Source organism: Ranitomeya variabilis, chromosome 3, assembly GCF_051348905.1.
Source record: "Ranitomeya variabilis isolate aRanVar5 chromosome 3, aRanVar5.hap1, whole genome shotgun sequence".
Classification (NCBI taxonomy): Eukaryota; Metazoa; Chordata; class Amphibia; order Anura; family Dendrobatidae; genus Ranitomeya; species Ranitomeya variabilis.
In genome coordinates, this window is record NC_135234.1 from 662,441,435 (window position 1) to 662,466,894 (window position 25,460).

General features: G+C 42.5%; 1 protein-coding gene across 2 annotated transcripts in view; it reads right to left on the reverse strand.

Moving 5' to 3' along the window:
• DIP2B (disco interacting protein 2 homolog B) overlaps positions 1–25,460 on the reverse strand; it is a 196,761-nt gene that overhangs the window by 14,953 nt on the left and 156,348 nt on the right. For both annotated transcript variants that reach the window (XM_077297861.1, XM_077297862.1), the window contains exons 16-31: positions 24,857–24,976; positions 23,181–23,295; positions 22,443–22,582; positions 19,015–19,151; positions 17,056–17,136; positions 14,260–14,387; positions 12,943–13,057; positions 11,721–11,922; positions 11,204–11,313; positions 9,671–9,751; positions 9,451–9,574; positions 8,390–8,511; positions 5,983–6,094; positions 3,417–3,526; positions 1,109–1,239; positions 464–632 (exon numbers count right to left, since the gene is read on the reverse strand). In XM_077297861.1, coding sequence (XP_077153976.1) covers positions 464–632; positions 1,109–1,239; positions 3,417–3,526; positions 5,983–6,094; positions 8,390–8,511; positions 9,451–9,574; positions 9,671–9,751; positions 11,204–11,313; positions 11,721–11,922; positions 12,943–13,057; positions 14,260–14,387; positions 17,056–17,136; positions 19,015–19,151; positions 22,443–22,582; positions 23,181–23,295; positions 24,857–24,976 — 1,997 coding nt within the window. The remainder of the gene's footprint in view (positions 1–463; positions 633–1,108; positions 1,240–3,416; positions 3,527–5,982; positions 6,095–8,389; positions 8,512–9,450; positions 9,575–9,670; positions 9,752–11,203; positions 11,314–11,720; positions 11,923–12,942; positions 13,058–14,259; positions 14,388–17,055; positions 17,137–19,014; positions 19,152–22,442; positions 22,583–23,180; positions 23,296–24,856; positions 24,977–25,460) is intronic.

Consider the following 25,460-nt stretch of genomic DNA (forward strand, 5'->3'; position numbering starts at 1 on the left):
AGTTTCTTGTCCAAATTCCAAAACTAAGTTAAGGTGTATACAGAACAATTGATGGCGCCGTGTCAGGCATCTACTTCCTTCTATTGGAAAGAAACCATTATGTGCAAAACGTTTAAAGCGAAGTACACGTTAAGAATGGACTTCACTAATGTGGAGTCACCTGCATTAAGCGCAAGACTACAAAGAGCAAGGTCTGCTGAAAATGCTGTGCACCAACCCCATCATCCTATTACTGCCCATGAGTGAGACAAGAACATCTGTGGAAAGTACAAAGGACCCTAAAAACATGGGAGAAGGTCCAGACTCTGGCAACGTCTTGGACATTTGGTGGACATTTTGATGTTTCTTTGTAGGCTCTGTGGTCTGGAAGCCGGCAGAATGATACAATAACAAAAATAATTGAAGAAACCTTATAATGAGCGTCTCTGATCTAGACCAAACGCCTTTAGAAGACAAATCTTACCTTCAACACCTCAATCTGGTTCCCAAGTCCCTTGGAGCACATCTCCATGACAGAATAGGAACAGAAAGTGTCTCTTATCTTGTACTGACTTACTGCAGACAGCCAAAGGAATAAGTTGGATTCCAACTCCATAGGAGGAATTAATATAGACTGGTGACCAGAGTAAACACTGTGTGCAAAGGGAGATGTAGAAATGATAATATTAGAGGACAGCATAGTCACTGTAAAAGAATAGGGAGAAAACCGTTGTACACAAGGGTAGACAACTTTATGATCCCTATAGGATAGGTTTTTATTATAAGTAATATAATCAATACAAAATCCCATCTAACTGCGCAAAGTAAAAATCTGTTCTATCCAATGATCCAAAACTGTCAATGTTTCCCCAGACATATTATAATGTGCTCTCAGTCCATATTTGTGGACTTGCCAAAGTAAGCAGAGCGAGAACATACAAAGTCAATGTAGATGTCGTCCTTGGTTGGATTCAAATCCAGGACCCCAGCGCTGCAAGTCAACAGTGCTAACCACTGAGCCACCGCATTGCCATCCTAACAATCATTATGCAGCTACATAATCTATATTTATGTACATGAAGCTGTCAGCTTTTTTATTTTTTCTTGATTTTATTATTTTAATACCAACCTGCAAAGGCACCAAAGTACAAAACCAAGTCCACAATAAGGATCCAGACATATGGCAATCTGGCGTGTAGAGTACAGTTCACACTGTAATTTTATCGCCCGGCAAAGTGCATTTACGGATCCATGGGACATCTGCAATTGAATGGAGAATTAAATTAATCAGGATCCTGACCATAAACACTCATCGTATACAAATAGAAATGTGGAAATAGTAGAAGATTTTGGTCTATTTAATATGGAATGAATAACTATCGAAAAATGAAAGATCATTTTCTACCTGAAGTTCGTTCATAGTTTAGGAATTTCTTCTTTTTAATGAAAACCCAAAGTAAGTATTAGGGAAGAAAAAGTAATATCACAAATACCTTTTCAAGCTCAGATTTATATAGCAGCAATGTGTCCTAAACTGCAATTATTGCCACCAGAATTTATAACCTACCATATTTTTCGGAATATAAGACGCACTTTTTTCCTCCAAAAATTTGGAGGACAATGGGCGAAATTGTCTTATAGTCCAGATGTACCTGCGTGAGTGGGGAGGTGGGGGAGCGGCAGCAGCAGAGCAGTGGGTCACAGGAGGAAGGAACAGGCTGCTGCGGCTAACCAGTGCCCGCAGCTAAAAAAATGAATATTCACTGCTTCCCACGCCCATAGTCCTTCCCATCTCTATTCACAGATGCAGTCACGGAGAGGTGGGAGGGGGACTATGGGCGTGGGGAGCAGTGGCTATTCATTGATCTTTAATAGTGGGCACAGTCGCCGCAGCCGCCAGCTTTCTACAGCAATTGGGAGATCACGTGTACCCGCTATTAGAGAATTAATATTCACTGCTCCCTACACGCATGGGAGTGGAGAGCAGTGAATATTCACTCTTTAGTAGCATGCACACATGATCGCCCAGCTGCGGCATGAAGAGGACTTCTCCACACGCTCATAGTCCTGGGTGTGGAGAGCAGTGAGTATTTTGGCAGCTGTCCTCTGCTTGCAAAACGCACATGGCGTCACTGACATAACCTGCTTACAAGCATAAAGAGCTACAGGTATCAGAGCAGGACGCAGCGAGGGAGTGCAGTAAAAATAAGCAGAATGGTTTTTCTTATGGGAGCATGCCTACCAGGATGGGGATGAGAGGGCCATGCGTACCAGGATTAGGACGAGGGGCCATGTGTACCAGGATAGGGATGAGGGGGCCATGCATACCAGGATGGGAGTGGGGGGGGAAACATTTACCAACATGGTGATGAGGGGGCCATGTATACCAGGATGGGAGTGGGAGGGGGGAACATATTTAACGGTATGGATATGAGGGGGCCATGTGTACCAGGATAGGGATGAGGGGGCCATGCATACCAGGATGGGAGTGGGGGGGGGAACATATTTACCGGTATGGATATGAGGGGGCCATGTGTACCAGGATAGGGATGAGGGGGCCATGCATACCAGGATGGGAGTTGGGGGGGGGGGGGGGCGGGGGAACATATTTACCGGCATGGTGATGAGGGGGCCATGTATACCAGGATGGGAGTGGGGGGGACATATTTACCAGCATGGTGATGAGGGGGCCATGTATACCAGGATGGGAGTGGCGGGGGGAACATATTTACCGGCATGGTGATGAGGGGGCCATGCATACCAGGATGGGAGTGGGAGGAAACATATTTACCGGCATGGTGATGAGGGGGCTATGTATACCAGGATAGGGATGAGGGGGCCATGTATACCAGGATAGGGATTAGAGGGCCATGCATACCAGGATGGGGGGACCATATTTACCAGAATGGTGTTGAGGGGGACATGTATACCTGGATTGGGAACATATATACACCAGGATGGGGGATATTAGTAAAGAATTTTTTTGCTTCAGTTTTTTTTCTATTTTCCTCCTCTAAAAGCTAGGTGTGTCTTATGGTCTGGTGCGCCTTCTAGTCCGAAAAATACATAAATTTTCCCATCTCAGGTACAGACCACTTATAATCTGAGAGAAGTAAATCACCCTATGGCTTTGGGCTACAGGAGAAGAATGGGGAAATGAAGACTTCGAGCTCAGATTACACAAAGTCCAAGTAGGTGTTTCCCTTGCTTAGACTGAACCTCGGGACCCAGTGCTGTAAGGTAATAATGCAGAACACAAAGCTGAAATTAAACTTTGGCTAAAAGACATCTACATAGAAAAAGTCATTGAAGGGAAATGTGCTATCAAAAAAGAAGCCATTGTTTAAATCAGGTTTTCATGTAAAATGTATGTTTTTTTTCCCCCCATATCACTATCTACATGCCTCCACATCAAAACACCAGATCACTAAACGTACCTTTACCCCTGTGAGCATGCCAGTGGTGCTAACACTGAAGTCGAGGTAGGCCAACATTTCGGGAGTAGGTGGCTTATATATCTGAAATGATCGCTTTCTGGGCAAATCATCTGAAGTCAAAGAAAATGTGCAAATTAATATACGGTTGAGTAGGCGAATAAACTCCATGTCATTACTGCAATATTTCCACATTTAAGATTCTATAAAGACTTTATCCCATGAATCAAGTTCAAATGAGAAGTCTCAAAAGTATAAAAATTTTATAGTAAACTTTGCACAACTTCACGGCACAGAATATCTTAGTTTTTTTCTTTGTCTAAGACGCTCTTGGCGCCACCGGTACTATTGTGAGAGAGTTGCATGAGCAGTGTCACGCGTTTCACTTCTCTGTTCTTACTCCTACAAGCCCTCCTGTGCACTCTATGGCCCGATTCATCAGTTTGTGCCAGAAATCTGACGGAAAACAATTTTAAGCACCACAAACTGAACAAATTTTGCAACTTTCAGTTTTTGCACCCCAGCTCCGGCAACTTTCTGCAAAATGAGTGGGGTTTAGCAAGGAAGGTTGTGGCCAAGCAAATGAAAGATTTTCCCAAATTATGAGGAAAATATGCTGGGCTCCGTAGGTGGATGTGCACTTTGAACCATAGATGGTGGCATACTAGGCAATGAATTGTAATAACTCTTCAGTGAATTATTTTCATCCATTTCTTTAAGCAAGTTAACAGAGAATATCGGTATTTTTTTCATAAACTGTGCAATAAAAATAATATTAACTGGGGAGTAAGGGGTGTGGACAACCCCTTTAAATACTAAGCTTGTATTTTTGTTGATCTGGTTGTAACTGCAAAAATTCAGAGAGAAGGGTGTTTTATGAACATCAAAGACTGACTGTCACTTCCGAACAGAAAACCAGGTGTGAACAGGTGCAAGCTAAGAGAGCCACCTCCATGTGTAACTAACAAATTAAAGCTGCACTCTGTAACACTATAGTATGCAAACATGGAATATAGGAAATTGGAAATGCCAGGCTGCTCTAGGAAAAACAAAATTAAAATTAAGATACTTAGCGAATAAATTGGCCAATTTATGTGTGCCCAACAGCCATCGACAAGGCGACCTTCCTTGCTGGGAACCTAACATAATAGAGGTATCATTTTAGGTTAGGTTCCCAGCAAAGAGAGGTCGCCTTGTCGATGGCTGTTGGGAACACATGAATTGGCCAATTTATGCGCTAAGTATCTTACTTTTAACTAGAGCAGTAATTCAATTCCAATTTCCTATATTTCATGTTTGCATACTATAGCGTTACAGCTAGAGTGCAGCATTTGTTAGCAGCATATTTTAGATATTCTTACTATGGAGAATGGTTTTGTTTCCTGTCCCGTGTACAAAGCATCACATTGTCACGATCTGCTGCGATATGTACTTGACATTGGCGGTAATAACAGTCAGCTTATAGGTGCACGCTAAGCGGCATCATGCGAGTACACAGCCCTCCAGCTGAGCAGGAGCGCAGGATTGGGAGCTACATCAGGGATCCAGCAGGTCTGAGAATATACAGCATCATAGCATACAGCCTGCTTTAGGAAATCTCCCTTTACTTGCCGTATTTCACTGCTACAACTAAGAAAGCACATGGAGTTAGAAATGAGTAAGGGTACTGTCACACAGTGGCACTTTTGTCGCTACGACGGTACGATCCGTGACGTTCCAGCGATATCCATACGATATCGCAGTGTCTGACACGCAGCAGCGATCAGGGACCCTGCTGAGAATCGTACGTCGTAGCAGATCGTTTGGAACTTTCTTTCGTCGCTGGATCTCCTGCTGTCATCGCTGGATCGTTGTGTGAGACAGCGATCCAGCGATGCGTTCGCTTGTAACCAGGGTAAACATCGGGTTACTAAGCGCAGGGCCGCGCTTAGTAACCCGATGTTTACCGTGGTTACCAGCGTAAAAGTTAAAAAAAACAAACAGTACATACTCACATTCCGGTGTCTGTCCCCCGGCGTTCTGCTTCTCTGCACTGTGAGCGCCGGCCGGCCGGAAAGCGAGCACGGCGGTGACGTCTGACGTCACCGCTGTGCTTTCCGGCTGGCGCAGACACAGTGGAGAGAAGCAGAACGCCGGGGGACAGACACCGGAATGTAAGTATGTACGTTTTTTATTTTTTTACTTTTACGCTGGTAACCACGGTAAACATCGGGTTACTAAGCGCGGCCCTGCACTTAGTAACCCGATGTTTACCCTGGTTACCCGGGGCCTTCGGCATCGTTGGTCGCTGGAGAGCTGTCTGTGTGACAGCTCCCCAGCGACCACACAACGACTTACCAACGATCACGGCCAGGTCGTATCGCTGGTCGTGATCGTTGGTAAATCGTATAGTGTGACAGTACCCTAAGCGTTGCGGTTGTGTGAAGAGGTAAGGGCATGGTTTAGTTTTAACATGATTTTTTTTTTTTTTTAAAGAGGATTTTTTTTTTAATCTCTGAAATCTGAAGTTGGTGCAAGATTAACATATACAATTTTGCCAAAAAGTACCGTTAGCAGAGTCAATATTCACCTGTGTCTATGATGGTTGGCCATGTTTTCACATCCACCGCAGCTGCTGCCTCTTTGGACTTTAGCAATCTCAATAAGGTTTGCGTTGTGAGAATGCAGGAAGTTTTACTGACCTAATAAAAAGGACAGCTATGTTATACTGCAATGTCAAAAATACACAGAAGATCCACTGTAAAGATAACAAGCAGGGAGCGACGCCAGGATGTGTATACTGCGCCTCGCTAGAGATGGCGGCACTATATTAATATATAAGAGAAGGGTGGACAAGCAAAGGATGACCCAATGCAATCCTCAGAAATACAATTTTCCTATTTTTCCTGACCTCAACCCCTTCCCTGACATATTATTACCGTACATCATATGTTGGGTCCAGTGTTGGATGGAGACTGACGTGCTGAGCCTGCATCACTGCCGGCAGATCGTGGCTGTGTTATACAGCCATCACCTGCCTCTAACAGCAGCAAGCAGAGCCAAGACTGCATCACTATCGGCAGATCGTGGCTGTGTTATACAGCCATCACCTGCCTCTAACAGCAGCAAGCAGAGCCAAGACTGTATCACTGCCGGCAGATCGTGGCTGTGTTATACAGCCATCACCTGCCTCTAACAGCAGCAAGCAGAGCCAAGACTGCATCACTGCCGGCAGATCGTGGCTGTTTTATACAGCCATCACCTGCCTCTAACAGCAAGCAGAGCCAAGACTGCGCCTGGTCACCCCTTAAATGTTGCTGTGAATCTCTTGACAGCAGCATTTCAAGTTCTACACACCTATTATGAGGTGCCGAAGAGCTGCCCTGCCAGCCAAGGGGCCCGCTGAAGACCTCCGCATCTGCCATTATATTCTTGGAAAGACCATCTTGTCTCTGGCATTCATAGTAGACTGTGATTTTTACTATATACTGCAGTATATAGCATAAGTTATCGGACTGTTATAGGTTCAAGGAAAAAAAAAACGTTTTTAGAAATATAAAAATTCAAATCACTCTTTCTCCCATTAGAAATATAGAAAAATTAATCAAAAAGTAAAAAACATCTGCTATGATAGCATCCATAAAAGCTTGATCTATCAAAACAGAAAACTGATTAATCCAATCAGTAAACAGGGAAAAAAAAACCTGAAACTTTTTTTGGTCACCGCAAGAGAAACGCAATAACAAGCAATCAATGCGTCGCATCCATCCCTGATTGGTAAAAATAAAATGACCGCTCAACATGCAAAAATCAAGTCTTCATAGAGCTCCAGCTAATAAAAATGTAACCGCTACAGGCTTTAGAAATTGGCGACACAAGCGATTTCCGATTTATGTTTTTTAACACTTAAAAAAAAAAAAACCCACAAAAAAAATCTCTAAAAGTTTGGCATTGTAATCGCACTGACCCGGGAAATCATTTTAACCCATTAATGAATACAGTAAAGACAATCCCCCCCCCCCCTCCAAAAAAAACCAAAAAACTGGTAAAATTGCATTTTTATTTTCTTCACAATTTTGGATTTTTTTTCCACAGGCATTATTCAAGACTGCAAATCTGCCCAGCAAAAAAGAAAAAGAAAAACAACAAACCCTCCTGTCGACTAAAAAAAAAAACCAAAACCAAAAAAAAAACACTGTGGCTCTTAGAAGGGAGGAAAGATGAAGGTGCAAAAAAGGAAAAAGCCCTTGTCCAGATGGGGATAAAGGGGTTTTCCTATCTCCAAAATCCTATCTACCTATCTAATAGGTGTGATGACAATAACAACATTAGCAAATACCTCCAATTACAATATTTTCATAGTAGTTCTGATTAGCTATGTCACTTACCCCATGTGCAGGGCATTGCAGTAGATTAGGTATACATGGTTACGGCCACTCATATAGTGACAATTAGTTAGTTGTTAGTGGTCGTATCCAAGGATACCTAAGCTACTGCAATTCCCTGTACATGGGGTTAACTGCATAGCAAATCAGAAGAACTACACTACAGTTCTAATTGGAGGTATTTGCTATTATTATTACACCTAGTACACATTGAGATAGGATCTTGGAGATGTTAATACCCCTTGAATCCAGTTACAAGTTACCAGTGCACAGGATAAGTGATAAGAAGTAGAATAGTTGTGGTCCAACATTGAACAAACCCACCGATTGCCAGAAGAGGGGACTTGTGTCTTGTGTTTCAATGAAGCATGATCTGCTCATGTGCTCTTCCATTCAGTCTCTATAAGACCACCAAATATAGGGGAGTCCCGTATACTGGTGATCAGGGGGTGTCTCAGTAGATGGGCACCCACCGACCTAGTTACCATCTACCCTGTGAGTAGGTCTATCTTTTAGTAATTGGAATGATCTCTTAATTCTCGGATACCAATAAAGGAGAGGCTTACAGGGTCCGACATTCATCATGTGAAACTTAGGTGACCAGCGACTTACATCTACAATCATCCGGACTGTGGGTAAGGTGGCCGAGAGGTTCTGGGCGTGAGGCGGCCGGACAGTAACGGGAATGCAACCAGCATATAGACAGCCATAAAATGCAGCAATCAGCTCAATGCCTGAAAGTCATGAAACAGAGAGGAAGCACGTGCATGTGACCAGGAGCTTCACTGTCACAAATGTTACGAATCACAGTAATCAGAGTAACGGTCATCTTAATAGAAATAAAAAATCTATTCACATAATTAAAAACTGGTAATTAAAAATTAAAACGATGGTTCCTCTTTAAGGAAGGGTTAAAGGGACGTTTTAGTGAAAAGATGTGATCGCCTATCTTTGGGATTGCCAGATTGGGTCACTGTGATCCCGGATATAATGCAGCGGCATTGTGTAGGACTGACCACCACCTTTCATGCCCTATGGGGACGGCTGAAAAAAAATCCTACATGTTTGGCAGTCCCTTAAAAAATTAATAGGACGGTGGTCAACACCATGTACACGTTCTGGAGATCTGTGGGGCCTCAGCGGTGAGACCCCCTCTATCCAATGGAATGGTGATAACTTCTTTTTACTGCACAACCCCTTTAAGTTGTAGTTTATTACAAGCAGAAATCCTGTGTGATCTGCTGACAGCCTATAGGAAGAGCAAAGCCAACATAACACCTCATGGGTTGGGTGAGAAAAATTACTGGAAAGCAAAGTCATTTCTCATGATAAATACAGGAATAGCTCGAAGAAGAAGCAGCAATGTTCTTCACAGAAGGGTTAATGAAGTATTCAGTGTTATACAATTCCTGCTAATCTACAAACATAATCCCAGTGCAAGATCACCAAGAAATTGGACAAAGCGTGCCCGGGGCCAGAAATGCCCAGACAGGGGGAACCATCAAACTGGTACTTGGCTCATCCTGAATCATTTTACTGCATCTTTAACAAGGTGATTGTAGACCGAGGGAATAAACCTTGCCCTAGTTAACTACATAAATTGTGCCGCCACATGAAGCCATGAACAAATGTGGTATGCAGAATAGATACCTGCAATGGGACTAGACACATACCAGGAGGATAGAGGAGTACCACGTTATCCCCAGCGTTTAGGTGACCTTTTTCCACCAGGGTGGCAGCTATTTTCTCGGCTCTCTTATGTAGCTGTAAACAGGAAGCGGTACACACGGCCGTCCCCTAAAAATGGAGTTATAGGTCAGTATCAAAGAATTAGACTTGCAGTTTTATACCAAAAACTAAACCCAAACCACAAGAGAAGGGCTTCAGGAATACCTTTGCGTTGAGTAGTATAAATAGAATGTGCTCTGGTGTGGTCTGCGCTCTCCACTGGAGTATTTCTGACAAATATTGGTGCTGTTAACGGCAAAATATAGCAGGTCAAAAAGGAGTTTTACACATGTATTTCACACTCTACTTCTAGACCTGAGCTCTGCAACATGCGCGAGAGCCGGCAGGTACCAACCCTACATCACTGGAATGGTGCCGTCCAAGAGGCAAGTATCGCTGGAACGGTGCCAGTCCAGGAGCCGAGTATCACTGGAACGGTGCCAGTCCAAGAGGCAAGTATCACTGGAACGGTGCCAGTCCAAGAGGCAAGTATCACTGGAACGGTGCCGGTCCATGAGCCAAATATCACTGGAATGGTGCCGTTCCAGGAGGTGAGTATCACTGGAACGGAGCCTGTCCAAGAGGCAAGAATCACTGGAACGGTGCCAGTCCAAGAGGCAAGTATCACTGAACTACCTCTTGAAGCTCATCAAGAGAATGCCAAGAGTGTGCAAAGCAGTCGTCAAAGCAAAAGGTGGCTACTTTGAAGAACGTAGAATATAAGACATATTTTCAGTTGTTTCACACTTTTTTGTTAAGTATATAATTCCACATGTGTTAATTCATAGTTTTGATGCCTTCAGTGTGAGGCTATGTGCACACGTCAGGATTTTCTGCAGAATTTTCCTGAACAAAACCGGACTTTTTCTGCAGGAAATCCGCATGCGGTTTTTTCGAGTTTCTGACACATTTTTTGCGCGTTTTTGACGCTTTTTTTCCCGGAGCTTACCAATGCATTAAATAGCGGGAAAAACGCGAAAAATCTGCAAAATTAATGAACATGCTGCGTTTTTTACCGCGATGCGTTTTTTTCGTGGAAAAAAAGGCATCATGTGCACAAAAATTGCAGAATGCATGAAAAATGATGGGATGCTTATGTATGCGTTTTTTAAGTGTTTTTTCCAGTGGAAAACGGCCGAAAAAATGCGAAAAAAACGTGAGAAATCCTGAACGTGTGCACATCGCCTAAATGTACAATTTTCATAGTCATGAAAATACAGAAAAATCTTTAAATGAGAAGGTGTGTCCAAACTTTTGGTCTGTACTGTATGTATCATAACAATCGCACAAGAGTCCTGGGACCGCGAGTGAAAAACACCTCTAGAACGGCGCCAGAGTGGAAGACGAGTATAAGCTTTTTTAATTTTATCGGCGCCAAACATTTAGATGAAGAAGAGGTTGTCCTACTAGTGGATAACCCCTTTATCATTGACTATTGAGAATGTTGAGTGCTGTATTTTCTATTGAACATAGAGGTGTTCCTTGTCATTGGAATATTGTGATGATAATGAGAATGCTGAAAAGTTTTTTGCACAGAAAATGAAGTTCACTTCCAGTGTAAGGTCCAGAGGTTAGAGTGAAAATGACAAGACTTCTAATGACACGTGATATGATATGTGATGGGCTGTATACCCTGTGACATGGAATAAGGAGGGTCGCTATGTGTTAATTTCTTCCAACCAGCAACCAATCTTTTACCTTTTTCACCAAGTCATTTTCTTCTATCTGTCCAAGATCTCTACCCGATGCCTGAGCAATTCTCTTCCCCGCAACCAGATTACCGACCATAACGGATGCTGGGCCAACTCCTTCAATGTAGAGGAAAGAATTTAGTAAGTTTATAAAGACGTGTGCACAATGCCCTCACATACAGAACGTTAGACGAGTGCGGTGGAGGATTCTCGCCTCCTGGAACCTTGTAAGAGGTTCCCCAAAATACAGCAGCATCAAGATCTGATAGGGATGGAAAACAAAGCCTGGAGACCAATGTGTTTCACACGTCAATGAGCATTTTCAGGGGTGCCCACATTGTAATAAGACAATTACTGGCCTAAAAGCCGTTCTACAGGAGAAAACAAAATAACACTTTGTCCCAAAGAACATGGTGCCCACTTGCTGCTTGGACTTGTATCCATGGTTTATAAGCGGGCCAACACGGCACCACAATATCATCACTGTACATCATAGTGTATAGGAGGACATTCTTCATATTTACCGGGCTGTTTCTGCCGTGGCTTTGGCAGGTTGGTCACACACGTGTGAGGACACATGAGTATATTGCACGGGTGTAAGGTGCCTTCCAAAAAGTGCTGCTTTGTTTGAGATAAGTGAATTCCTCCAAGAGGCGTTTTTGGCAATGAGTTTGCAGGAACAAGAGCGAGGCAGTAAACCCCGACCTGATGGATACTATCGATGGCCTGCATGAAAGAGACAAAACCATTCGGAAATGGCATAAGAATTTGACAATAAATATATATATTTAAATGGCATAAGAATTTGACATTAAATATATATATATATATATATATAGATATATATTTATATATATATATATATATATATATATATATATATATATATATATAGATATATATATATATATATATATATATAGTATTTAGTAATCTTATAGTAAGTAATCCAATAGAAAAATACCCCTAATCATTGCTCACACTTTTCTGCATCAATAACCAGAGTGTTAGCAGGAAAAACAGTGTAAAATATGGGTCACGTCGCGTTTTGATGAGTTGTTTCCATGCACTACAATGAGTAAAAACGATACAAAAATGCTGAAAAAATGTGACATCCTGCAGACTTGTAAAAACGTATCAACGTATGCATGAGATTTCAGAGATTTCTTCGCTTTGCTGGTACACTAAAGCGCAGATTTTTATACTATTGTAAAAATGCAGAGAGTGTGAACAAGCCCTTACTGGAATAAAATGATGTGGACACTTATGGTCATATTTTTTTGCTTGGCCTAAATGCATGTATTTGGGATTAAACGTCATTTTTGCAATTGAATTTCATTAAAAATGTTGCGTCGTTTGCTTTGTATAGAGTCTGTAAGAATCTGTCAGTGTGCTTGCTCTGACGGAGAGGTTTCAGCTCTTATTTGTCTTTTTCTCAGTTCTTCTATGAGAGAGATGCTCAGAAGAAGACAAGAAAAAGAGCCACAAATGTTCCCCTGGACGAGCTCATATTCTGCAGCCAGCAATGTGCAGGGAAACAAAGAGTCCATAAAAGCCAAATGGGGCAACATTTATAATAAAACTCACTTGTAAAACAACTACGGTAAGTCCAAAATGTATATATTAAAGAAAAAAGAAATGTCTCTGAAGGGATCCATATTCTTAAACTTTGAGAAGAAGACCGAAACTCAAACATTTAAGCCATCAAAAGGAAAGGACCCATATAAGAACCATGTAACCCTTTACCTGCAGGACACGACTCATCCACTGGAAGGAATCCTCCTCGGAGGCATCGGGACGCTGCTCCGCCACCACCACGATGCGTTCATCATAGAAGACCGTCACTGAGAATACAGCAATCCTGACAAATACAACACAACATAAATGCACCATCTTCATTACGATCGATGAGGGGCTCACCTCTGGGACCCCACTAATACTGAGAATAAAGAGGCGGCAGCCCTAATTCACACTCTGGCTACTTCACCATTTTCTCCACACAGCGCTGAGACACTCAGAACCACCGGATGAGTAGGAAACTGCTTGGGTTGGGATGGTTGCAGGTCCTGTGTACAGCGGGGGGCTAGTGAAAGTGTATTCAGGAGCTGTAGCTCGGAATTGGGCACAGACTCTTCATTCTCAGGATGGATTGTTGGGGTGGGGGAGGTCATAGGGATGGGACCGATCATAAAGTAATCGCGTATTCTAGTGATAAATCACTTTAGGAGATGAGAATGCCAGTTAAACTAAATAGCAATAGTGTTTGTTGGGGATACTAATATTTCACAGTTAAGGGGTAGTGAGGTCATTACTATATGCTTCAGACTATACACAGTACCTCTACATGTACAGTACATGCGTGCACACACACAGCTCTGCTGTCTACATACACACATCACTTTGCTACACTCATTCACACCGCTCTGCTACATTACATACACACAACTCTGCTACATCAACACACACAAACACATATTACTACATTCCCAGGTAAGTCAATGACCACATGACGTGAAAGGTCCGTCAGCTACTCAAAGCCTGCAGTATGAGTGCTGGTTCTGGTGGTTCCTCTCCAGCCTTTCAGTGATCAAAGTGATCAATGTCGAGTAGGAGGGGAGACAGCAGATCCTCAGTGATCGGGAAGGACAAGGTGTCAGTGTTCTCCTTCATTATAAGAAACTCTGCACACACTTTTTTGGCCAGATTTTTCAGTGCTATAAAGTAGGTCTTCTAGTCCAAAAACACAGTATGTTTTATTCAATGGGTGGGTAAGCTGAACATGTAATAAACAGGGATTTCATTTCCATGTGCTTATTACCAATATCTGTATCCATAGGTGACATAAAGTTGTCATTACATTTGGTTCTAGAGAATTTATACCTAGATCCGCTTCTTTTAGGCACTGATTTTTTTGCTTCATTTATTGTCAAAAACATACACAATTTTGTTCAGTGCTGAAGGCGATTGGTGAAAAAAGATCACAAAATGCAAAGACAAAGGAAACTGAAATTACACTTCCACACGCTATACCCCATTAACACATGACAACAGAGTATGTCCTACCTTCCTCTGTACAAGGTTTTAATCGATTCCACGGCTAATGCAGTTGCTACAATGTCATCTGCATTGTGCCGCCTTCCGCTAACCACCAACGTCCCATCCATTTTTCCTACCACAAACACAAGGTTCCCCTGGAAAAAGGAAAAACAAGATCAAATAGATAAAAAAAAACTCCTGCAATTTACATGGATACATATGACGTGGCTCAATCACTGCAGGGGAATGAGGGTCCCCCCAGCTCCACCATACACATGCACTCAGCAGAGGAGGGGCTTCGGATGTCTTTTCTCTCTCGAGGGTACGGCAGCGGGCAGTCCATTCAATTATCGGTTTTACAGGTCATTCACTGTACATGTTACCTTTTAAAATGGAACAAAATTGGTTGTGGTTTTAACTGCACCTCAACTGCAATGTCTGAATGTACCTTGCGTCCAGTGGCCACATCGGTGGTCCAGTGGTCACATCGGTGGTCCATATAGCCATATTAACCGCCTCTTATCTGCCAACGCCTCCGCTGGTTAGTGGACTCGACACAACATCACCGTTGCAAAGTGATGCACGCATTACATGGCGCTACTAACCAAGAGACAGCGGAGATGCCGGCAGGTAGGAGGTTTGCAGGACTCTGATTCAGCGGCCATGGACTACCGATACGATCGCCAGACCAAGGTTCTGCAAATCTTTTGGGCTCAAATCTGGGAGTTGCTTTTTCTTTTTTAATCTATGCTTTTAAATAAAAATGTTCAACAGCATAAAATCACAAACAGTACAAACCCCTTTGAACTCAATGACCCTCATTAGAATAATAAAAATCCCCCCAAACAGGGTTATATACTGACTGTGCACCTTTACAGTAAGGAGTGTTTTATTTATGAAGAATTATAAAGTGCATACAGTAGTAAGGACCGACAGAGGAAAAAAGGGGGTAATCACTCCTCCTCTGCTCTCATCTCTCCAAAACACTTGGAATATCTGGAAGGCGTCAGCAAGCTTCTATATTCTGCATCCCATCTCGCTAGGAGTGGTCTTTTCTTAGAACCCCTTCTCGAAATGATGACTTGCTAATAATCAATGATGGTCTAGCAGCTGCCAAATAAAATTATACTTAACGGCCCCTATTTAAATAAAGGAATAATACATAGCAGACGGAGCAGATTTCCGCTTAGGTTTTTAAAGAAGGCTTCTTCTTGTAAATTTCATCTAAAACTAAAGATAAACTTAAAGGGATTTTTCCACAATGTTGATTTTAATCACTAGATCTTGGAATAATAATAATTTCCACAATTGGATGTGTTTAAAAAAATGTTCCTGTGCTGAGATAATCGCATAAATGTGCCCCTGCTGTGTACTGTGTAATGGCTGTGTCTGACCGTACAGGGACATGGCCGGATCATACCACAGCTCCTGGGCAGGGGAGGAAGAAAGAGAGGATACAGACATTACAGCTGGGGATCACAGTGGATTCTTTTTGTGAAGCAAAGTTTTTCCCTGCCTGGTTTTAAAAAAATGTTTTACCTCAATGAAAAAATTATTGGCGATCCCATGCGGTCCTGTCTGCATACTCTTTAGCTTCCTCCCTGCCCAGGAGCTGTGGTATGATCAGACCATGTTCCTGTACGGTCAGACACAGCCATTACATAGTATACAGCAGGGGGACATTTATAAGATTATCTCAGCACAGGAACATTATATTTAAACACATCCAATTGTGGAAGATATTATTATTACAAGATCTATTGACTAAAATTAACTTTGTTCGTGGGACAACCCCTTTAAGGTAAAAGACAAAAATCAATTATAGAATGAGGAAAGGAAGAGACTGAATTAAATTATAAAAGGGATAAGGTCGTATTTTGTACATCAAGTTACCGTATATACTCGAGTATAAGCCGAGATTTTCAGCCCATTTTTTTAGGCTGAAAGTGCCCCTCTCGGCTTATACTCGAGTCATTGTCCCTGGGGGGTCGGCGGGGCAGCAGCTGTGACATACTCACCTGCTCCTGGTGCGGTCCCTGCATCTCCGGGCGCTGACAGCTTCTTCCAGCGTTGAGCGGTCACATGGTACCGCTCATTACGGTAATGAATATGGACCCGACTCCACACCCATAGGGGTGGAGCCGCATACTCATTACTGTAATGAGCGGTAATGGTGACCGCTCAACGCTGGAAGAAGCTGTCAGCGCCCGGAGACCGGAGATGCAGGGACAGCGCCACAAGCAGGTGAGTATAATGGGGAGGGGGAGTAGTGCGCGATAGTCATCTGTCCCACGTTCCGGTGCCGCTCCGTCTTCCGTGTCCTCTGCAGTGACGCTCAGGTCAGAGGGTGCGATAATGTGCTTAGTCTGCACCCCCTGCCTGAACGTTAGTGCAGAGGACGTGGAAGACACAGCAACGCCGGAACGAGAAGAGGTGAATATAGCAAGTGCCGGGGGCCTGAGCGACGAGAGGTGAGTATGTGATTTTTTTTTTTTAATCGCAGCAACACAATATGGGGCAAATGTCTCTATGGAGCATCTTATGGGGCCATAATCAACATTTGTGCAGCATTGTATGGGGCAAATATCTCTATGGAGTATCTTATGGGGCCCATATTAACCTTAATTTTACTTTTATTGGTATGTATTTTTATTTTTGAAATTTACTGGTAGCGGCTGCATTTCCCACCCTAGGCTTATACTCGAGTCATTAAGTTTTCCCAGTTTTTTGAGGCGAAATTAGGGGTCTCGGCTTATACTCGGGTCACTTATACTCGAGTATATACGGTAACTTTAATAGCAGCCAATTAAATTCAGCACTTACAGGTCCTACAAATCCCAGTAAGCCCGTCCTGGTAAATGGGGTTTCCCCAATTGGAGTTCCTGTGGCACCAAATGGTAAAACCTGGAGAGAAAAAAACAACACACAACTAAGTGATTTGCTGCTTGCAAAAGTACAAGAAAGAGGGATGCAGGGATCGTACATGTAGGATGAAACTCTGAAGTGAGGCAGTCAGGGATTTGAAAAGCTATATGTGAGGGACACCACAGGTACCATATTCACACAGCAATCGGAGAGCATGAACAGATGTCTATTTGTAGACAATCCAGGCAGGGAATGGAGAATATTGTACTCCTTCCAAATACAGGCAGGTATCACCTGTGCTCGCACTGCAGACCTGTCCAGATCACAGTAGTATACACAGATTTACATGAAGACTCCCTCAGATCTTAGTTTTTATCTAATGTACAATTCCACAGTGAGGAAACTGAATATAAAAATGTGAAAAATCATGGACAGAGGTTATGGACTTTGCTTGGAAGTGATAGACAATGTAAAGGAAGTCCCAAGACAATTCCTGCCAGTTAGACAGGACCCATAAAGGGAAGGTACCATCGGAAAAATAACTATTGTTTAAATCAGGTTTTTGTGATGGATGTATTTTTTTTTTATTTGGCAATTTTGTTTTTCTCATCACAATCTTTATTAAAAAAAATTGTAATCTTGCACTTTTCACACTGGCCACTAAGGCTTTTTTAGACTCATACTACCTTTTCGGGAAAAGTTTTCAGCAGGTTCTTTATCAGCAGAGGCAGGATTACAATGACAGGTTAACACCTCTATACACAACTGATACCAAAGACTCCCCCAATGACATTAGGCGATGCCACAGCTCTCCCTGCTTCCCCTCCATTACCAAGGAGCTTTTCACACGCTCATTTGCTGCAGCAATACATAAGATCGAGGCGGATTCTGTTTATTGTGGCTATATACATGTGTTGTTTCCTGAAACAACAGGAAATTAAAAGTCTAAAAAAAACCCCTAGTGGCTAATGTGAAAATTGCAAAATTTAGATTTTTTTTTTATTTTTAACACAGATTGTGATAGGTACAAAAAAAATTGTCAAAAATATTTAAGAAAAAATAAATTTAGCACAAAAATAGGATTTAAACAATAGGACATTAAAAATGTTACCAAAAACGTCTTAAAACTAAGTAATAGGTCATTTTGGTCATTTTATGAGGATAGTTTTTAACAATAAGCTGATCACAAAGTGTTGCCCCTGCTGGTACCCAGAAAGATCAGCTGTAATCTTTGAGGAAACCTATAGCATATGATAAGTATTCCTGCAGCGCCACCATTGGGAAACATTAAGCATTAGACAGTACACATTCAAATCAAATCCATTATGTGTAATGCAGGACAGGACAGGTCCTCCGGGGAAGGTGACACTTTCTGCAACCACATTACAGTTTGGACCAAAGAAGAGACCATGACCCTGAACAGAGGGCCACCAGTAGTAACTAAGTATTACTTGAAGGGTTTATTCAGGTGTAGGGTTTTTTTTTTTTTTTACTAGTTGTGCACTACCTGTCTGTTATAACCCGGCATCAACAGTCGACACATAGCGGTAACTAACTGCTCCTGTTATTATTTCAGCTGCTCAACGTCAACAGAGCAGCTCCTTTTCTTCCGGGCTGCTCTACTGACAGGGGGTGACTACCAACTTCATGCGGATTGACAGCTGGCTCTCCACAGTTAGGCAGCGGAGAGCCAGCTGTCAATCAGCATGTCATCTGCAGTCACCACTTGACAACAGAACAAAATAGAAGAGAAGAAGCTGTTCTGTCAATGTGATGTCAGTGGAAGCCACTGAATCTCTGGTAGAAGTGCTCCGTGCCGGCAAAGATGGGCGCTGGGTACAACAAGTATAATCACAATGAAACGTCTTGTCTTGGGGCGTGCAAGCAATTAGACATATGTTTTATATGCATACACACCTCAAATGTATTCTTCGTCACTCCTGACAGTCCGTAATAACTTATCCCCCCTCCTTTGTAACTCACGCAGATTTCACCAATCTCATCTGTTTTACATAACTGTGGCACAGCTTCCGGTTTTACGATACACATCACCCCTGAAAAGGCAGGCGAGCTGGAATCAGCAACAGACTGTGACTTTATACTTATACAGTCAGTGTTCAATGCTGGACCAAAAGTAAAAAGATTGATTAAGATGTTATCTATGGACCTCCTGTTCATTTTTGAACATTTTTCTTGGCCGCAGGAGGATAAAGCGTAATATTTAGATGTGCGGTCCAGGTATCTTTTCTCTACAACTGTGGTGTATTTAGGTCTTATTTTTTATTTCTTCACTTATTTGGACCAGGTATTTTCTCTCACTTGTAAAAGTGAGTTTTGAGATCAGTTCTCTTTGTGGTGGTGCTGTGTCTCCGGAGATGTTGTGGCCCAGAAACCTGAGAGCTTTTCCTAGCAGCACGGGTGATATTTGCCACTTAGGTCAACCCTTTTGTGGGTGCAGAGTTGGGGTTGTCGCCATGTGGCACGCTACTAATAATGTAAGTAATAACTTAAAGAGGTAGTCATGAGTTGGAGGTGGGCTTCTATACACAGGATAGAAGATAATTTTCTAATTGCTGGAGGTCCAACTGCTGGAATCCCCACATCTGAAAAGCCTCATTCTGAAAGAGCGGGCTTCAAGCATGCACAGCCAGGCTTCATTAATTCTCAATGGAAGTGCCGAAGACTAGCGGATTGCTGTGCTTGGTTACTCTGATGTTCTCATTGAGAATGAATAGAGCGGAGGTGTTCACTCTTGACCTTGGCTCCATGCAGACAATGTTATTCAGAGATCCATTCTTGGGATCAGTGGGGGTCCCATTAGTTAACTCCTATTCCAAGGAAAAGGACAAACTTCAAAGCTTGCTACAACTACTTCACGCAAAAATCTTGAGTTCATTTATGAAAATTTTGATTTGCCGCAATAGATCAACATATAATATTTGCATATGAGGTCCAGGTCCTTCTTCTCCATAGCTGTGGTGCATTTACAGAATTAAAAGTAATGGAGATTATTTACAAGACTAACAGAGATTTTGTACAAGCTATACTTGTAGAAAATGTCATATAATCTTAAAACAATTCCATTTTATCCATGAATAACCTATTAATCAATTAATGACTTGGCCATTTACTCCCCTTCTCTCCCAGGCATATTTTCGGGGTTTTATTGTACACGTGCTTTTAACAGCTCTATCATTTTTTCTCATTTAGTTATTGAACTAATTTTATTTTATTTTTTAGCGATGCATGGGGCTTTTTATGTCATATCAATTTTTTTTCCTTTGCTGATATTGGGGGAAAATGTTAAGAGAGATAGGCAATATAGGTCTATGTTTAATATTTATTTTATTTTTATGATCGCAAAAAAACAGCTAAAAACATTTTAAATGGTCTCCGCCTTTCCGCTGAAATTATTTTAATATATTGAACATGTTTCTACGATGGGAAGTGGGGCTAGAAACAGCGATGCAGACTGGCAATGTCTCTTTATGTTTGTTTTTTTTTAAATTTATGCTATTTTCATCTATTTTTCTCATTTATTTTATACACTATGCCCCTCAAAGGTATATCATACATATGTATGATTTGTATACATCAATACAATCATAGAACATATCAATACATTGTTTGTTTGTTTCCTGCTTTCCTTTGTAATTGGGGCTGGTATATTAGCCCCAGCCACAGGGAAATGTCAGCCTCCGAGATGCATAATAGAGCTTTCTGTGTTTCCTAGGACATAGCAACTCATTTTCCTTTCCTACACCAAGTGACCAAATGTTCACTGGGTTCGGAGGAGGAAGCAGGGTAAGTGCTTCCTAACTGATATACCGTATTTACTCGAGTATAAGCCGAGATTTTCAGCCCACTTTTTTGGGCTGAAAGTGACCCTCTTGGCTTATACTCGAGTCAGTGTCGGCGGTGAGGGGGAGCGGCGCAGCGACATACTCACCTGCTCCTGGCGCGGTCCCTGCATGTCCGAAGGTCTCCGGGCAGCTCTTCCTGTGTTCAGCGGTCACGTGGTACCGCTCATTAAAGTAATGAATATGGACGCATATTCGTTACTTTAATGAGCGGTATGTGACCGCTGAACACAGGAAGATGCCGCCGGCTCCCGGAGACCATCTGACACTGAGATGCTGCCAGGGACCGTGCCGGGAGCAGGTGAGTATATCGGGGAGGTGACATTGCGCGATAGTCACCTTCCTCGTTCCACCGCTGCGCGCTGCTCTGTCTTCCATCCTCTGCACTTACTGTTCAAGTCAGAGGGCGAGATGACGTGATTAGTGTGCGCGCTGCCCTCTGCCTGAACAGTCAGTGCAGAGGATGGAAGACAGAGCGGCGCGTGGAATGAGGAAGGTGACTATCGCAAGTGCCGGGGGCCTGAGCGAAGAGAGGTGAGTATGTGATTTTTTTTATTTTAATCGCAGCAACAGCATATGGGGCAAATGTGTGGAGCAGCATATGAGGCCATAATGTATGGAGCATCGTATGGGGCCACAATGTATGGAGCATCGTATGGGGCCACAATGTATGGAGCATCATATGGGGCCACAATGTATGGAGCATTATATGGGGCCACAATGTATGGAGCATCGAATGGGGCCACAATGTATGGAGCATCGTATGGGGCCACAATGTATGGAGCATCTTATGGGGCCACAATGAATGGAGCATCATATGGGGCATAATGTATGGAGCATAATGTGTTAATGTGTGGAGTATCTTTTGGGGTATAATGTGTGGAGCATCTTATGGGGCCATTATTAACCTTTGTGCAGCATTATATGGGGCATATTTTAATATGGAGCATTATATGGGGCGTATTTTGTATGGAGCATCTTATGGGGCCCATCATGAACTGTATGGAGCATTATATGGGGCTCCTGATTCAATATGGATATTCAAAAACACGTAACCTACTGATGTCTCAATTAATTTTACTTTTATTGGTATCTATTTTTATTTTTGACATATACTGGTAGCTGCTGCATTTCCCACCCTAGGCTTATACTCGAGTCATTAAGTTTTCCCAGTTTTGTGGCAAAATTAGGGGGGTCGGCTTATACTCGGGTCGGCTTATACTCGAGTATATACGGTACACACAGTTTTATAAATAGGTGCAGAAATAATTGTGGACTAGCCGGACGAATAAACTCTATAGACAGTTTAAAAGCAGTTAAAACATCACAACATACTGGTATACATTTCACAGAAAGTATATTGAGATGATGGGAGTCGCCTAAAGAACTGATAAAAACAACAAAAATCAGCTAATCATTTTTAGCAAATGCTGTATATGACAAGTTTACATCACACATTGAGACAACAAAAATGTCCTCTTATACCTCCAGGCATCACGTGACCAACATCTTGCACCGTTAAAGCAGAGTTCTTGTCTTCAGTGTTTACACGGATAACACCATAACTTAACCCATTCATGGACAGAATAGCTCTTCCAGGCAGTGGGGCCCCAGGGATCCCAGGTCTTAATAAAGAATAATTCTTATCATGACATTGCACATTGTAACATTATCATATGTGTAATTACTAAGCGTAACACAGACAGATACAAGAAGGGCACGAGACTATACTATACAAAGCGGATATAGAAAACTGCTGCAAGCTTCAATGTACCGACCCAGTATCCTCCATATAGATAGATGGATAGAGATATATTTAACCCCTTTCATTCCCATGATATAGTAGATGAAAAAGAAACACAGGAAAAAAAATTAAGGCCGTCTCTAAGGCTACGTTCACATTTGCGTTGTGCGCCGCAGCGTCGGCGCCGCAGCGCACAACGCAAACAAAAACGCGGCAAAACGCACGCTAAAACGCTGCGTTTTGCGCCGCATGCGTCCTTTTTGGCCGAAAGTTGGACGCAAAAAAAATGCAACTTGAAGCGTTTCTTGCGTCCAACGCTTGCGGCCATGCGGCGCAAAACGCAGCACAACGCATGTCCATGCGCCCCCATGTTAAATATAGGGGCGCATGACGCATGCGGCGCCGCTGCGGCGCTGACCGCAAATGTGAACGTAGCCTAAACGCAAGTAGTATGCCGATAGTTTATTTTCTTACTATACCTTCGGATGGCTACGGTCATGGCTTCTGGAGATGTGGCACATGGACAAATCGCTTCAGGCTTAAGACCATAATTTTGAAATAAACTCAGGAAAGCGTCACAGGATGAAACAGACCCTGTGTAAAATCGGAGAAAAACACAGAAATTAAGTGCATTCTAGAGTTATGAAATAAAAAGGGTTAATAGAGGAGCGATATTACACTGCAAGGGTTCCAGATTGTGTAACCTACCACTACGTGTAAAAATGCTATAATTATGACAGGTAAGCTAAAGTAGGACATAGCTTCAAAATATCCTCGCATGATGGTAGACTAGAGGCTCTGGATATATCAACTATAAAATGAAGAGCTGAAGACTTAAGTGTACGCAGCGTATATAAATGGTAATGGAAATGATGGTACATCTGGAGAAATTCCCTTCATTCTTTTATCACATCCCATCCTGCGCACACAGAGGTCTAAGCATGGAGAACATATCATGATAGGAAGCATTTGTGCATTATACATAGGCTGTGATAAAAAGCCAATGATCACTGGCAGACTCCAGGTTGGTGTGAAGAATTCTAAGGTGGCCATCAACAACTGCTGACTTTGGTCAACCTTTAGGATGCGATGACTCAATCGATGGGCAGGACCCTGGTCCAGCAGCCACATCAATGCCACCAAGATGGTGACACACCGGACCTACAAATCACAAAAGGAGCAGGGCATGCAAATGGGACGTGGGTTACTGGGTTCCCATCCAGCCGCTGAAGACGTCTGACATGTCTGCTGAACCAGGGCTCTGCAAATCGATTCGTTAATCTCTAATAATGAGCAATTCTGACTTTCCCGTACTGGCAGGTATTGGGGGGGAAGGAGGCTCGGCCTGTAGGATGTTAACATGCCCAACAGCTTTGTTCTGGCACAGCCTTACTCCCCTCTCCCGATTTGGTCAGTATTTTGCATCAGGATTTGCAAGCCAAAACTAAGTGTGTTTACGACACAGGGGACATAACAGATTTAGGCTACTTGTCTTTTTTGCATCTATTCCTGGTTTAGGTTTTAAAATATTGATGTAAAATATTGACCAAATCTGCAATGTATGAGTAAGGATCCATTCATAAGAACGCTCATTCTTGATGATAAGCCCCCATTAAACCTACCGTAGATCAGCCAGAAAATGAGTGGAACACATAACGCACATACTCTATGGGTCTATAGTATTAACGAATGTTCAGCATGTGTCAGATATTAAACAGTGTGTTTCCTGTGTCCCCCAATGAAGCGAGAGAGAAATAGGTTTATTAAAAGGATGGTAAATGGCACAGGTATTGTTACTTGGCCGACTGGGGCATACAGACACCATAGTTTCTTACTCGATGTCATCCTCGTTTTGTTAAAGTGACTACAATTGAGTGCTTTTGTTGTGCCTGGGTATTGAATGGCTGCCCACTCCTCCGAACAGGCAAGATGTAATACTAGATTTTCCCATGCAACCTACTGAGAAATGGCTTTGATTTGAGGAAATGATTGTGCTGATGATCCAACTCTATTAAATACAGAACATGAACATGCATTTTAAGCAGCAAGTAAAATTGACACAAAACAACTGTCCACATTCTTATTGAGTGTTGCAGTTTTGTCCTTTACAATCTGGTTATCATAATCATTAATCATAAACTACAAGGACGCTTACAAGGATTGGCTCCATCTGTTACAATGAGCATGCGAAGTGAGGCCAAACTGATATCCTTCTGTTCTCGGTGTGCAATCATTGCCCAGTGCAAGTCCCGGCACTTTACTACCGCAACCCTGGCTGAGAGACAAGAAAAAAACAAAGAGGTATTCATGACTTTATCTCAGTGCTGTAGGATATCCATTTCCTTCACTTCTTGTTTCCAACGGAAGAAAAATCAACTTAAATGCCAAGATCTCAGCACCACGTCATTTACACAATTGTGGGCTTTGGCACTGATCTAACTAGAAATAAACCCTCACGATAAAGAATAGAATTTGCTCAAAACTGGCAGTGATCTCACTCAGGTTTCAAGATAATATACTGATAAGAGTTCTGTCCATCAATATGGCACAATCGAATTGGTGAAGTTACAGCTGCTGTTCACTTTTCATTTTGTTTGATATCTTCTACTATTTTTAAAGGGGTTCTCGCAAAGTGTAATAAAATGTCCCTCATCACAAAATTCTCACAGCAGCCTCTGCTAGTCACGTGTTAGGACGGGCTGCAGTCTGAAGAAACACAGCTTTCAAGTCCTGTGTCTCAACTGACAGAGGAGCTGTAT